The 15,359-nt window shown below is 36.6% G+C and overlaps 1 protein-coding gene across 7 annotated transcripts in view; it reads right to left on the reverse strand.

Moving 5' to 3' along the window:
- SUPT3H (SPT3 homolog, SAGA and STAGA complex component) overlaps positions 1-15,359 on the reverse strand; it is a 419,512-nt gene that overhangs the window by 191,891 nt on the left and 212,262 nt on the right. For 6 of the 7 annotated variants that reach the window (XM_024983744.2, XM_024983745.2, XM_059880441.1 and 3 more), the window contains 1 exon segment: positions 14,833-14,917. The exons of the other annotated variant lie outside the window; for it this stretch is intronic. In XM_024983744.2, the coding sequence (XP_024839512.1) occupies positions 14,833-14,917 (85 nt within the window). 7 annotated transcript variants of the gene reach the window in all.

The following is a 15,359-nucleotide window of genomic DNA, read 5'->3' on the forward strand; positions in this document are numbered from 1 at the left end:
TTTTTTTTCCAACCTTCTTTTTCATTCCTTTCTCATTTCTTACACATTTAAGAAACATTTATATTCCAACTAAAAATCCACATAGCTTGATCAAGGAGATTTCATATAAACCAATGGCTAAATTTGAGTTCTGGGCAATTTATCTGACATTTAAAAATTGGAATCCTACTCCTGACAACATCTAGAACTTAGTTTCTTAAAGCCAATGATCAACAAGCAGCAAATGGTAAATTCCCAGAAAAGTTCACATTTTAAATATTTTTTTGAGTATGTTTTAATCTCTTCTTTCTTAACATTTAATTACCTTTGTCCAGAGATCTATCAAATGATGCCACTTTAATGTTATAAAATTATTCATTGTGCTGAGAATTTTTTACTGATTATATGACCATTTCTCACGTTGAAGAATGCTACTTTTTCTCTTTATAGATTTAAAATATGAGATATCTTTAATGGAGACTTGATACTAAAGTTTTATTTTCCACAAGAAAAGAAGACTCTGCTTTTTTATCTTGGGGCTCCTCTCTGCTAACCATTTCTTTTTGTTCACTATTCTCTGCAAACCTTCTGCAGAATATGAATCTATTCTGGAAACAATACTCTTCACTGCAGAGAATCACAGAATACTCAAAATTAGAAGGGACCTTAGAGACAGACAGTAAATTCAACCACTAAGTATCCATAAAAGAATTAGAATTTTTCATCGTCCCCAAACTCTCTGAAGACGAAATCATTTGAATTTCACATTTCCTACTTTATAACCTATGTGACTTTTGTCAAGTTGCTTAATCTTTCTGTTCTTCAGTTTCCATGCCTACAAAATGAAGATATTTTTTAACTCCCCAGGTTTACTGTAAATATTAAGTAAAATGTTGATTTTTAAGAGATGTCATTCTGTCAATGTGTGCACAGATTGAAACTTTAAAAAGAAAATATATTTTAAAAATTTCATTAAGGAATTGCTAAATCAAGGAATTCTTATACAAAGTTTTGGGGGGAAAGGTTTTCGATCTTTTAAGAAATCTATGCTATATTATACATAACTAGATTTCCAGATTAAAAAAAATAAACTTTTTGTATTGAGAGACATCTTTCTAAGTGTATCACATGCTATCTTTACTTTCTAAAGAGTATTGTGAATGCATCAACTTTTTCTACTTGTTTCAAGCCTTCATTTTGAGTATTAATCATCACACTTGTTATATGTAAGAGTGGTTGTCTCTGCAACCGATGAACTTTATTAGGAGATGTTAGGTATTTCAATACATACTTTCTGGAACATAATTTATAAACTGTATTCTTAGACCAATTAGATTCCTATAATTTTGTTTTTAAAGCAATCATTTTCTCTTAGCTCCGACACTTTCACGACCTCTTGCTGCTGCTTATCGGCACCTGTCTTAGTAACTACTTGCCTTGATCCTCACCATTTCTGCTGCATCTACTCTACTGGAAAAAAGAAAAATCGATAAACTTTTAGATTAAAACCACTAAAGATTCAGTGTGATTGATTTTAGTGAAGTGAAGTCAGATTTTTAGCTGGATTAGAAGTGCAAAGTCAGTAAGATTTTATTGATAATAACACATTATTTTCAAAATTAGCCTCAAAACATTCTTAATATGTTCTCTAAAGCCTTTTCTAATTGAAACATTTATTTGGAAGACCTTATTTCTCTTTCCATTCTTTTTAAAAATTTAAAATCAATTTTATATCAATCTTCAAACAGAACTAACATCTTTTGAGTTTCACATTATCTATGTGACTTAGAATCTCAACTTACTCTAGAGAAGTATCTAAAGATAGTGCATTCTTAAGAAACAGAATGTGATTTATAAATTCATCAAGAGACATAAAAATGACTAGAAACATTTGAAGCTATCAGCATAAGCAAACTGTTCCCTATCACAATCAGTAAAATAATATCCCTAATAAAAATGAGGATGAATGTGAGTATCTGAAGGGATAAAAACATTTTAAAAAATGAACTATAATATATTTTTAAGTGTAGACTAATATATAATACTGGGATCTGAGAAATAAAGGTGTCTAATTATATCTATATAACACATAAGGCAGAGTTAAATTGTGTTAAACTAAGTTAAAAAGCTATACAGAAATTATAATGTGATTTTTTTTTAACCCTGGAAAATGGACTATATATTTACAACAAAATAATACATAAAAAAATTTTTAGGGCATTGGTTGGCACACAGTAGATGTTAACTAATTTTTATTTCCTTTTTCTCTGGGTAATTTTCCATTTATCAAGAGAAACAGCAACTCCATTAAAAGATCTAGGGTTACAAATAAATAAAAGACTTTCAAAGACCTTGGGAAAGATACTAGAGGATAGGATTTCTTGGTTCAGATACAGAAGAGAACACAAAATCTGATGGATGAGAATAGAGCAGCTGGGAGATATTTGCCAACGTAAAAGGCATTACAAGTAGAAACAGATACAGAAGGAGAGCTCACTGTCTGCTCATCTAGATGGGAGGTTAGTCAGTCACTCATCATACAGGCAAAGCTTATTCTTATCTAATTTACATAATTAAAGATTATTAGAATAACTCTGTGGAGAAGGCAATGGCACCCCACTCCAGTACTCCTGCCTGAAAAATCCCATGGATGGAGGAGCCTGGTGGACTGCAGTCCATGGGGTTGCTAAGAGTCAGACACGACTGAGCAACTTCACTTTCAGTTTTCATTTTCATGCACTGGAGAAGGAAATGGCAACAAACTCCAGTGTTCTTGCCTGGAGAATCCCAGGGACGGTGGAGCCTGGTGGGCTGCCGCCTATGGGGTCGCACAGAGTTAGACATGACTGAAGTGACTTAGCAGCAGAATAACTCTGAAAACCAATTCATATATTGAAACAAATTTCAACAGACTACATGGTTTACTAGTTGGCTGATAAATTTATATAGTGAAAACATAGTATGACTTTTAAATGGAATGCTAATAATTATATTCTATGTATAAAACAAAAAGACCTTTATGATATTTAACTGTGAGTAAATAGGGAATTAAAAGTAGCGATACAGTCATAAAAAAACATGTTTTTTTTTTTAAATGCACTAAAAATGGATACTATCAAAAGCATAGTATTGACAGCATAAAATATCAAGTCAGTCACACAATTTCTAGTTGGCACCAATCTGTACCTATTTTAATTCAGTGATGCAAATCAATCTGTAGAGAGGATATTTTATGAAGGGGCTGCCTGTGTTTGGTAAATCTGAAATTCTTGGAAACTATGCACTAGGCATTTAATAGGAATTTCAGCCAGAACTGAAACTTTAAGCACAGGTCAGAAATCCAAACTTGGCACAGGAGCCAAGTAGCCAAGTAGAGCTTTGCCTGAGTTAGATAATAGGATTCTAGCTGACCAGCAGGAAATAAATGAAGAACACTAAAGGAAAAGCCTTGACACTCATGGAAAGGAGGCAAGGTACTGTTTTATAACTCTGCTAAGAAAACCATGTAATATGAAACAGTGCTTTAAACTTACTGGAACTGTAAACAGTGTATACTCTGAGATTCTCTTACCTTGAATTCAATAATTGACTATCAGCAGAATAATATTCTAGTAGTAGAATGAATACGTCAAGGCTGTATATGGTGACCCTGCTTATTTAACTTATATGCAGAGTACACCATGCAAAATGCTGGGCTAGATGAATCACAAGCTGGAATCAAGATTATGGGGAGAAATATCAACAACCTTAGATATGCAGATGACACCACCCTAATGGAAGAAAGCCAAGAGGAACTAAAGAGCCTCTTGATGAAGCTGAAAGAGGAGAGTGAAAAGCCTGGCTTAAAACTCAACATTCAAAAAACTAAGATCATGGCACCTGGTCCCGTCACTTCAGGGCAAACAGATGAGGCAACAATGGAAACAGTGACAGACTTTATTTTCTTGGGCTCCAAAAATCACTATGGGTGGTGACTGCAGCCATGAAATTAAAAGATGCTTGCTCCTTGGAAGAAAAGCTATGACAAATATAGACAGCGTATTAAAAGGCAGAGACATCACTTTGCCAACAAATGTCCAAATATTCATAGCTATGGTTTTTACAATAGTCATGTATGGATGTGAGAGCTGGACAGTAAAGAAGGCTGAGCGCTGAAGACTATGTTTTCGAACTGAGGTGTCAGAAAAGACTCTTGAGAGTCTCTTGGACAGGAAGGAAATGAAATCAGTCAATCCTAAAGGAAATTGACCCTGATTATTGAACTGACTATTATTGAATGATTTATTATTGAAAGGACTGAAGCTGAAATTCCAATACTTTAGTGACCTGATGAGAAGAGCCAACTCATTGGAAAAGACCTTGATGCTGGGAAAGATCGAGGGCAGGAGGAGAAGGGGACAACAGAGGATGAGATGGCTGGACGGCATCATCGACTCGATGGATTGAATCTGAGCAAGCTCCAGGAGATGGTGAAGGCCAGGGAAGACCGGTGTGCTGCAGTCCATGTGGTGTCAAAGAGTAGGACACAATGGAACGACTGAACAACAACAAGTAGAATGAACATACTACAGCAGGAGAAAGGAGATATGCTGAGAGTAGAGAAAGGACTGGAAATTCTTTCCTTGTTGGTGCTCCTCTAGGTTATGCTACAGCAACTACCCGGGGGAACTGATGGGAAAGTATAGCTAAATAGGCAGTCCACTGAGAATATGCCCATTTTGTGTAGCAGATTAAATATCTGTCAACTGCAATACAAACGTTCTTTTTTTAAAAAGAGGAAATATAATACTATATCTGAAGGCATGAGGTAGTAATACATGAGAGAAAATGACTCATTAAATAGAAAACATTAAGAACAATCAGAAACAAGTATTGTTCAAAACAATTAGTAAATTTTCCACAGTACATTCTTTAAAAAGAAAACAAGGAGGAAGTCGATCACGTTTTCACGGCATACTGTGCTCTGTGTTGTGAGCCGCTCCGTGTGTACGAAGTCGATCACGTTTTCACGGCATACTATGCTCTGTGTTGTGAGCCACTCCGTGTGTACGAAGTTGATCACATTTTCACAGCATACTGTGTTCTGTGTTGTGAGCCACTCCGTGTATACGAGTGCACGTTATGTGTGTCCCACAAAAGAGGTGTACTTTCAGAAAGTTTATGCTAAAGAAGTGGTACTTCATTTCCTCAACAGTAGAAACAGACAAATAAGCCAAGAATTTTTTTCCCAGAGGGTATTTGTGAACTTCTCTGTCCCATCCATGTAAACACAGATGGTGTTCCAGTGTGCTGAGCTACAGCTCCACACTCTGACTTAGCACAAAGTCTGAATGTTTAGTCAGCGAGAAGACTGTTTCCATTTTGTGATTCATTAGGTCCCCATGGTACCTCTACTTCCTTTATTTTATGCAATCACAAATTATATTAGTTTGTCTTATTTTGATAACCCTAATAATTGAAGTTCTGCACAGGAAACTCTTACTACTATTTTAAAACATACTCATAAACCATGGCTGAGGTGACGTAAGTGACAGCCCCACAGAAGTGGTGATGAGAACTGAACAAGTGCCCTGCATTTATCCTCCAGGAAGATAAAGTGTCCAGTGAAAAAGCATTACAAGTAAGTGGAGTCGGGAAGGCACGACTCGGTGAATGCTAATACAGATGGGAGATGTAAGCAATCACTTTGGACACACACAAACTTGCTATTAGTTTTCGTAACTAAAGACCTTTAGAATAACCCTGAGAAACTGGTTCTGATATGAAAACACAGTACAACAGACGGAAGAGCTTACTAGTTGCCTGGTAGATTATATAGTGGAAATCCAATGTGATTTTGAAGTGGAATGGTAGATAGTTATACTTTATGCATAAAATGAAAAGGGTCCCCTGATATTTAACTTTGAATGAATTAAAAAAAATGAAAGCAGCTACATAGTCATCAGACATCATGACAGTTTGGGAACTTGAAAAAATGTTATTATTGACAGCAATCATAAGAGCAAGTCTGTCGCACAATTTCAAGTTGGCATAAATCTCTACCTACTTCAAACAGAAGTGTAGCTCACCCTGTGGAGTGGGAGAAGATGGAAGATTAGGATATGAAAATGTCTGCATCTTTCTGGAAAATCTAGAAGAACATTTCAATGAATTTTTCAATTCATTTCTAATCTAAATCCTGATATTAAACAGCCCTGTTACCTTATCATATCCATTATAGTAGCAACCATTTACTAACTTACAGAAAGTTAGTAATAGGAATAATAAAATTACGAACACCACTGAGTGACTAAGCACACATGTATAAAATCTATAACTAATTGAGAAACTACTGCACAGCACAGGGAGCTCTGCTCTCTGCGGTGACCTAAACCAGGAGGAAATCTAACAAAGAGTGGGCGTATGGATACGTAGGACTGATTCACTTTGCTGTACAGCAAGAAACTAACAAAACACTGTAAAGCGACTGTGTGTGCGCGAGCGTGTGATCAGTCGTGTCTGACTCTTTGAGATCCATGGGCTGTAGCCTGCCAGGCTCCTCTGTCAATGTGATTTTCCAGACAAGAATACTGGAGGGGGTTGCATTCCAGGAGATCTTCCGGACTCAGGGATCAAACCCACATCCTCTTGAATCTCCTGCATTGGGAGGCGGGTTCTTTACGACTGTGCCATTCCATTCCAATAAAAATTAATAGCGAAAAATCCTGTGGCTTTAATAATCTAACATGCTCTCGAATATAGTCAGAAGTTGTATACAGATTTTAAACTATATGTTTTGGATTTTCTTCCCCTTTAAGTTTCAGGTATGACCTAAATCAAATCCCTTACGATTATACCATGGAAGTGACAAATAGATTCAATGGATTAGATCTGACAAATAGATTCAACGGATTAGATCTGATGGAGTGCCTGAAGAACTATGGACAGAGGTTCGTGACGGAGGCAGTGATCAAGACCATCCCCGAGAAAAAAATGCAAAAAGGCAAAACAGTTGTCTGATGAGGCCTTACAAATAGCTGAGAAAAGAAGAGAAGTTAAAGGCAAAAGAGAAAATGAAAGATATACCCATTTGAACGCAGAGGTCCAAAGAATAGCAAGGAGAGATAATAAAGCCTTCCTCAGTGATCAATGCAAAGAAATAGAGGAAAACAACAGAATGGGAAAGACTAGACATCTCTTCAAGAAAATTAGAGATACCAAGGGAACATTTCATGCAAAGATGGGCACAGTAAAGTACATAAATGGTATGGACCTAACAAAACCAGAAGATATTAAGAAGAGTGGCAAGAATACATAGAGCTATACAAAAAAGATCTTCACAACCCAGAAAACCATGATGGTGTGATTACTCACCTAGAGCCAGAAATCCTGGAATGTGAAGTCAAGTGGGCCTTAGGAAGCATTACTACAAACAAAGCTAGTGGATGTGGATCAGAGAAGGCAATGGCAACCCACTCCAGTGTTCTTGCCTGGAGAATCCCAGGGACGGGGGAGCCTGGTGGGCTGCTGTCTATGGGGTCACACAGAGTGGGATACGACTGAAGCGACTTAGCAGCAGCAGCAGTAGTGGAGATGATGGAATTCCAGTTGACCTATTTCAAATCCTAAAAGATGAAGCTGTGAAAGTGCCGCACTCAATATGCCAGCTAATCTGGAAAACTCAGCAGTGGCCACAGGACTGGAAAAGGTCAGCTTTCATCCCAATCCCAAAGAAAGGCAATGCCAAAGAATGTTCAAACTACCACACAATTGCACTCATCTCACATGCTAGCAAAGTAACGCTCAAAATTCTTCAACCTAGGCTTCAACAGTATGTGAACCGTGAACTTCCAGATGTTCAAGCTGGATTTAGAAAGGCAGAGGAACCAGAGATCAAAGTGCCAACATCCACTAGATCATCAAAAAAGCAAGAGAGTTCCAGAAAAACATCTGCTTTATTGACTACACCAAAGCCTTTGACTGTGTGGATCACAACAAACTGTGGAAAATTCTTAAAGAGATGGGAATACCAAACCATCTGACTTGCCTCCTGAGAAATCTGTATGCAGGTCAAGAAGTAACAGTTAATACTGGACATGGACAACAGACTGGTTCCAAATTGGGAAAGGAGTGTGTCAAGGGTGTATATTGTTACCCTGCTTATTAAACTTATATGCAGAGTACATCATGTGAAATGCCGGGCTGGATGAAGCACAAACTAGAATTAAGTTTGCAGGGAGAAATATTAATGACTTCAGATATGCAGATGACAACACCCTTATGGCAGAAAGCAAAGAAGAACTAAAGAGCCTCTTGATGAAAATTAAAGAGGAGAGTGCAAAAGTTGGCTTAAAACTCAATATTCAGAAAACTAAGATCATGGCATCTGGTCCCATCACTTCATGGCAAATAGATAGGGAAACAATGGAAACAGTGACAGACTTTATTTTGGGGGGCTCCAAAATCACTGCAGACCATGACTGCGGCCATGAAATTAAAAGACGCTTGCTTGTTGGAAGAAAATTATGACCAATCTAGACAGCATGTTAAAAAGCAGAGACATTACTTTGCCAACAAAGGTCCATCTAGTCAAAGCTATGATTTTTCCAGTACTCATGTATGGATGTGACAGATGGACTATAATGAAAACTGAGCACCAAAGAATTGATGCTTTTGAACTGTAGTGTTGAGAATCCCTTGGACTGCAAGGAGATCCAACCAGTCAATCCTAAAGGAAATCAGTCCTGAATATTCACTAGAACGACTGATGCTGAAGCTGAAACTCCAATACTTTGGCCACCTAATTTGCAGAACCGACTCATTGGAAAAGACCCTGATGCTGGGAAAGATTGAAGGCAGGAGGAAAAGGGGATGACAGAGGATGAGATGGTTGGATGGCATCACTGACTCAATGGACATGAGTTTGAGTAGGCTCCAGGAGTTGGTGATGGACAGGGAAACCTGGTGTGCTGCAGTCCATGGGGATGCAAAGAGTCAGATAGGACTAAGCAACTGAACTGAACTCAAAGTTTCAGATTAAGGCATTAAGTAAGGGCCTTCAGGAAAGGAGAACAAGTTTCTTCTGGTTTCTTCTATATTATGTATTACCTTTGACAGTACACTATCAAAGCATTTTGATAGATCACTCTTGCATTAACAATGCTAAGTCATGGGAGAAAAAAAGCATATAACATAAAAAACTTCTTTATTATTTTTGTCTATGAACATCAGAGATGTATATAATACTCTTCTCACAGTTTTTCAAAAAAATTCCTTTAAAAAATGTCATTTTCTTCCAAAATTAAAAAGTATGTTTTTCCTTTTGAAAAACTGAAACTGGAGATGGGGAATATGACAACAATATGTTGTATAACTCCATCAATGCTGAATACTTTTCTGGTTAAGTATTTTCTGGTTTTCACTGGTTAAAAAGCAGTCTGTGAAAAGACTTCAGGTAGCAGTGGCTCCTAAGCTCAGATTTCCATTTCAAAATTCATACCTATGTTGTCAAACATTTCAATTTTAATGTTTCAAGAGAAGCCAGAAATCCTAAGTTTTTGTATAAAGGTGATCTAATTTTAAAATGTTGGCAACTAAATTTGTATCTTAATATACTGCAAATGAAATTTGTAGATTCTACCCTACATCTTTGTATAGCTCAAGAGCTTATTACCTCTATCCTGATGCTTACTTTCCTGAGTTAGGTTTAATAAATATATGTTGACTCTTATGAAAGATTTAAAGTATGTTTTTTATAGAGATGAGTATATACAAAAGCATGAAGAACTCTAGACTAGAGTTGTGCAAACTTGTATCTATGTGAATACTACCATTATCAGTTATGATAATATTTTAAAAATTAGTTTATTTTTAAAATAAAAAAACATCAGTTTATTTAAACTAAAACAAAAACTGTTCATTCCATTCCACTCCCTGACACTGTCAGCCACCAATCTGTTTCTCTGTATCTATGAGCTTGATTTATTTTTATTTTAGATTCCAGCTAGGAGAGAGCTCTTATGGTACTTGTCTTTCTCTGTCTGCCTTATTTCACTTAGCATAACAACCATGGGGTCCATTAATAGTACTGCAAATGACAAGATTTCATTATTTTTTGTGGCTCAATAATATTCCATTGTGTAGCTAAACAATTTCTTTACACATTCATCCACCTATGAATACACACCTTGTTTCCATATCCTGGCTACTACAAATAAACTTGGATGTGCATATGTCTTTTTGAGTTAGTGTTTTCAGTCCTTGGATAAATACCCAGAACTGGAATTGCTGGATGATATGGTATTTCTGTTTTAAATTTTCTGAGTAACCTCCACACTGTTTTCCATAGTGGCTGCACCAAGTTACAGTCCCACCAACAACGCACAAGGCTTCCCTTTTCTCCACCTCCTCATCAACATTTGTTGTTTACAGTCTTTTTGACAACAGCCATTCTAACAGCTATAAGGTGATATGTCATTGCTTTAGATTTGCATTGCCCTGATGGTTAATAATGGTGAGCATCTTTTCAGGTACATGTTGGCCGTTTTGATGTCTTCTTTGGAAAAATGTCTATTTAGATTTCTTCCCATTTTATTAATTGGATTGTTTTTTTTTTCTTTTCCCACTGAATTGCATAAGTTCTTTATATTTTTTGAATATTAGTCCCTTATTAGATATATGATTTGCAAACATTTTCTCCCATTTAGTAGGTTATCTTTTCATTTTATTGAGAGTTTCCTTTCCTGTGCACAAGCTTTTTAGTTTGATGTAGTCCCACTTGCCTTTATTTTTGCTTTTGTTGTCAGATTAAAAAGATCATCACCAAGACCTATGTCAAGGTTTTGGTCTGTTTTCTTCTAGGCATTTCATGGTTTCAGGTCTTTCATTAATTCTTTAATCCATTTTGAGTTAACTTTTATGTATAGTATAAGGGCATCCAATTTCATTCTTTTGCATGCAGCTCTCCAATTTTGGCTTTTTGTTAGTTTGTTTTCATCACTAAGTTGTGCCCAACTCTTCCAACTCCATGGACTATAGCCCGCCAGGCTCCTCTATCCATGGGATTTTCCAGGCAAGAATACTGGAGTGGGTTGTCATTTCCTTCTCTAAGGGATCTTCCTGACCCAGGGATCAAACTCGAGGCTGCTGCATGTCTCCTGTACTGCAGGCAGATTCTTTACCACTGAGCCACCAGAGAAGCCCCAAAGAAAACAAACAAAAACTCCAATTTTGTTTACTTTTCTTGTACATTAATTGACTATGTACATGTAGAATATTTCAGGGCTCTAATTCTGTTCCACTGATCTGTGTCTGTTTTATGTCAATACCTGGGTAGGGCTATTATGAAAAAGGTATGAAATAACAAGTGCTGGTGAGGATGTGGAGAAAAGGGAACCCAGTACTTTAAATCTGTTGTGCTATTTCCTCCTAGTCTTTGTATTTTCATAAAAATTCTGTGGTCCTTCAAATCATTGTTCCTCTATAGTAATAAATCTGGGTGCTTTTAAGATTTATATTATTTCTCTCATAGTCAGCAGTTTGAACATTCAATCTTTGGGCTTATCCATTTTCGGAGTTTGCTCAGCTCCTTGAGACTACAGATTTATGTATTTCAGTAAATTCCAGATGCTTTCAGCCATTATGTAATTATAGATAAAGCCTATTTCCAATAGCAAATAAGAAGATTAAATACTTAGGAATATATCTAATAAGAAATACATGAAGCCTATAGAAGAAAACTATCAAAACACTCATGAAAGACACAAAAATAGCCTTGGCAAAATGTAGGCATTCCCTTTCCTTAGAATGAGTCAACATTAAGATACAGTTCTCTTTAACTTGATTTAAAAGTTCACACAATCTCTATAAAAATACCAACAAGCTATTTTACAGAGCTAGAAATTTTAAAACTGAAGTTCATATGGAAAAATAAACATATAAGAATAAACAAGAACATACTGAGGTAACATTAAAAGGGGTGTCTAGTCATGAGATTCTTTAAGATATACCACAAAACTTCTACAATTAAAAATGTTTATTAGCACACGCACAGACAAATAAGCCACTGGTATGGCTCAGTTGGTAAAGAATCTGCCTGCAGTGCAGGAGATCTGGGTTCGATTGCTGGGCAGGGAAGATCCCCTGGAAAAGGAAATAGCAACCCACTCCAGTATTCTTGCCTGGAGAATCCCATAGACAGAGGCGCCAGGTGGGCTGCAGTCCATGGGGTCGCAAAGAGTCGGGCATGACTGAGCTACTAACACTTCAACACACAGAACATGAAATCAGAAATAGACCCCAATATACATGCCAATCTAATAAAGACAGTTCAGTTCAGTTCAGTTCAGTCGCTCAGTCATGTCCGACTCTTTGCGACCCCATGAATCGCAGCATGCCAGGCCTCCCTGTCCATCACCAACTCCCGGAGTTCACTCAGACTCACGTCCATTGAGTCAGTGATGCCATCCAGCCATCTCATCCTCTGTCGTCCCCTTCTCCTCCTGCCCCCAATCCCTCCCAGCATCAGAGTCTTTTCCAGTGAGTCAACTCTTCATGTGAGGTGGCCAAAGTACTGGAGTTTCAGCCCCAGCATCACTTCTTCCAAACAAATCCCAGGCTGATCTCCTTCAGAATGGACTGGTTGGATCTCCTTGCAGTCCAAGGGACTCTCAAGAGTCTTCTCCAACACCACAGTTCAAAAGCATCAGTTCTTCAGTGCTCAGCCTTCTTCACAGTCCAACTCTCACATCCATACCTGACCACAGGAAAAATCATAGCCTTGACTAGACGGACCTTTGTTGGCAAAGTAATGTCTCTGCTTTTGAATATGCTATCTAGGTTGGTCATAACTTTCCTTCCAAGGAGTAAGCATCTTTTAATTTCATGGCTGCAATCACCATGTGCAGTGATTTTGGAGCCCCAAAAAATAAAGTCTGCTACTGTTTCCCCATCTATTTCCCATGAAGTGATGGGACCGGATGCCGTGATCTTCTTTTTCTGAATGTCGAGCTTTAAGCCAACTTTTTCACTCTCCACTTTTGCTTTCATCAAGAGGCTTTTTAGTTCCTCTTCACTTTCTGCCAGAAGGGTGGTGTCATCTGCATATCTGAGGTTATTAATATTTCTCCCGGCAATCTTGATTCCAGCTTGTGTTTCTTCCAGTCCAGCGTTTCTCATGATGTACTCTACATATAAGTTAAATAAGCAGGGTGACAATATACAGCCTTGATGTACTCCTTTTCCTATTTGGAACCAATCTGTTGTTCCATGTCCAGTTCTAGACAGAGGCATTTCAGATCACAAAAGTAGGTACTTTCTAATAAATGATGGTTAGGAAACTAAATGTTAAAAATGAAACCACACAGGTACTACAAGACAGTATGGATGAATTTCTCTTTAAACTCAGCATAAGAAAGATGTCACTAACTATAATTCAAAATACAAAGGAAATAAAAGATTGATGCATTTGACTAAATTAAAATAAAAATACTTTATGCCCCCCAAAAACACGTTTTATGTTTTTTGTCATAAAAACAAAGTCAAAAGAAAACTACACAGCAGAAGAATATACCTGTAGCATATGCCTCAAGCAAAGGACTGACATGCATAACATTTATGAGATACGGGACCAAAGATTTGATAGGAAAATGAGGAGAGGACGTGAAATCAATTCTAATGGCCAATGCTGGAACGAACTGAGCAATAAAAATAAATTAAAATATTACATAATGATTATAAGAGTAAAACTTAAATATACATTAGTCCATACATATGTACATTAAACATTTATTAAGTAATGGTGATAAAGGATAGCTATTCCTTTCAGAACAATTGCAACTTAAAAAGATAAAAGGAATGAAGGAAAAGAAAAGCATATACTCACTGATGAATGTTAAATAAGCAATTTTTTTCAGAGAAAGAGTGTTTGCATAGTCACAAAATATCTCCGACAAGACACTTATTAACAAAAAAAGGAAAAAAAAAAAAGTAATCTCATCATAGCGGAAGAACTCAGCATATAACACCTTATCCAAGTTATCAAGGTTAAAATTGTAAAAAAACATCAACAACATGAATCCATTAACATGATACACAGAGAAGTCCATCATTTCTGTGGTATTACCACCAAAAAGGCACAGTCACATTCTAACCTTAAGAAAGTATCAGAACAATTGATAAAGAAGAGCATTCTACAAAATAACTGTTTTGCAATTTTCAAAAATATATATGTCACGAAATACTCTAAGAAAAGACCGACCACAGACAGAAGACCACAAAGACCCAACAGATCACTGCAGTGAGTTACCCTGGACTGGATCCTGGAACAGAAAAGGGCCATTAATGGGAAAACTGAATAAGGCTGGTATTTTTATTACAGTATGATACCAATGTTATTCCTGGTTTTGAGAACTGTAGTACAGTTATGCAAGTTGTTAACAGAGGAAGCTGAATGCTACCTGAGAATTACCTGTACTATTTGTGCAATTCTTCATACATCTCAAATACAGAGAGAAAGATCATTTTTAAGTTCTTAAAAAACTATACTGATATAATGATTTAAAAACAGACCAGCGTTATCAGGAGTGGGAGAAAAGACTGATGACACAGGGGTACAAAGAAATGTTTCTGGATGATGGAAATATTTCTATATAATGACTGCACTGCTAGTCACATGACAATCAATACTCAGTTGACAAAACTCAATGAATCATGCATTGGTGAAATTTTGTTACATGAAAATTATATCTCAATAGAGATGACAAGAAAGAATTTGAAATGTTTTTTTAAAAAAGATATTTAAAAAAATGTTGGGTTGCAATGCCAGTATAAGCAGAACACAGAGCAGAGCTACCAAGTAAGAGTACATGCTCTTACCAGATTAATTAACTGTGTGTGCACTACATCTTCTACCAAAACTGCTGTTTCATGAAGAGGCCTCCGAGCATCACCTAAAGAAAACCTGCAAAGAAAATCAATATGCCAAACATTAAGAACTGTAAAACTGAAAAATATCAATTATAATACTCTGCTTAATAAAGTACAGATTGGTCTCTCAAATGACAGAGTAGGCATATAATTTTCTATGACAAAGAACTGCAACTTTCCTATGTAAGCTGAAACTTCCAGAGAAAAGAACAGTGTCATCAATGTTATTTCTTGATTCGTGTGGGCATCTTTGAGGGCGTTTACTATTTCAAAATGTAAAATTTTAACAACCAATTCATTATATTGGTAACCAGAAAATCATGTTACCATACTCAAATAACCAACACAGTTGGCCCTTCATATCTTCACGTTCTGTATCCTCAACTAAATATGAATCAAAAATACTTGAATTTAAAGAAACAATTCCAGAAAGTTCCAAATAGCAAAGCTTGATTTTGCCATGTATTGGCAACTAT

Source organism: Bos taurus, chromosome 23 (assembly GCF_002263795.3).
Source record: "Bos taurus isolate L1 Dominette 01449 registration number 42190680 breed Hereford chromosome 23, ARS-UCD2.0, whole genome shotgun sequence".
Taxonomy (NCBI): Eukaryota; Metazoa; Chordata; class Mammalia; order Artiodactyla; family Bovidae; genus Bos; species Bos taurus.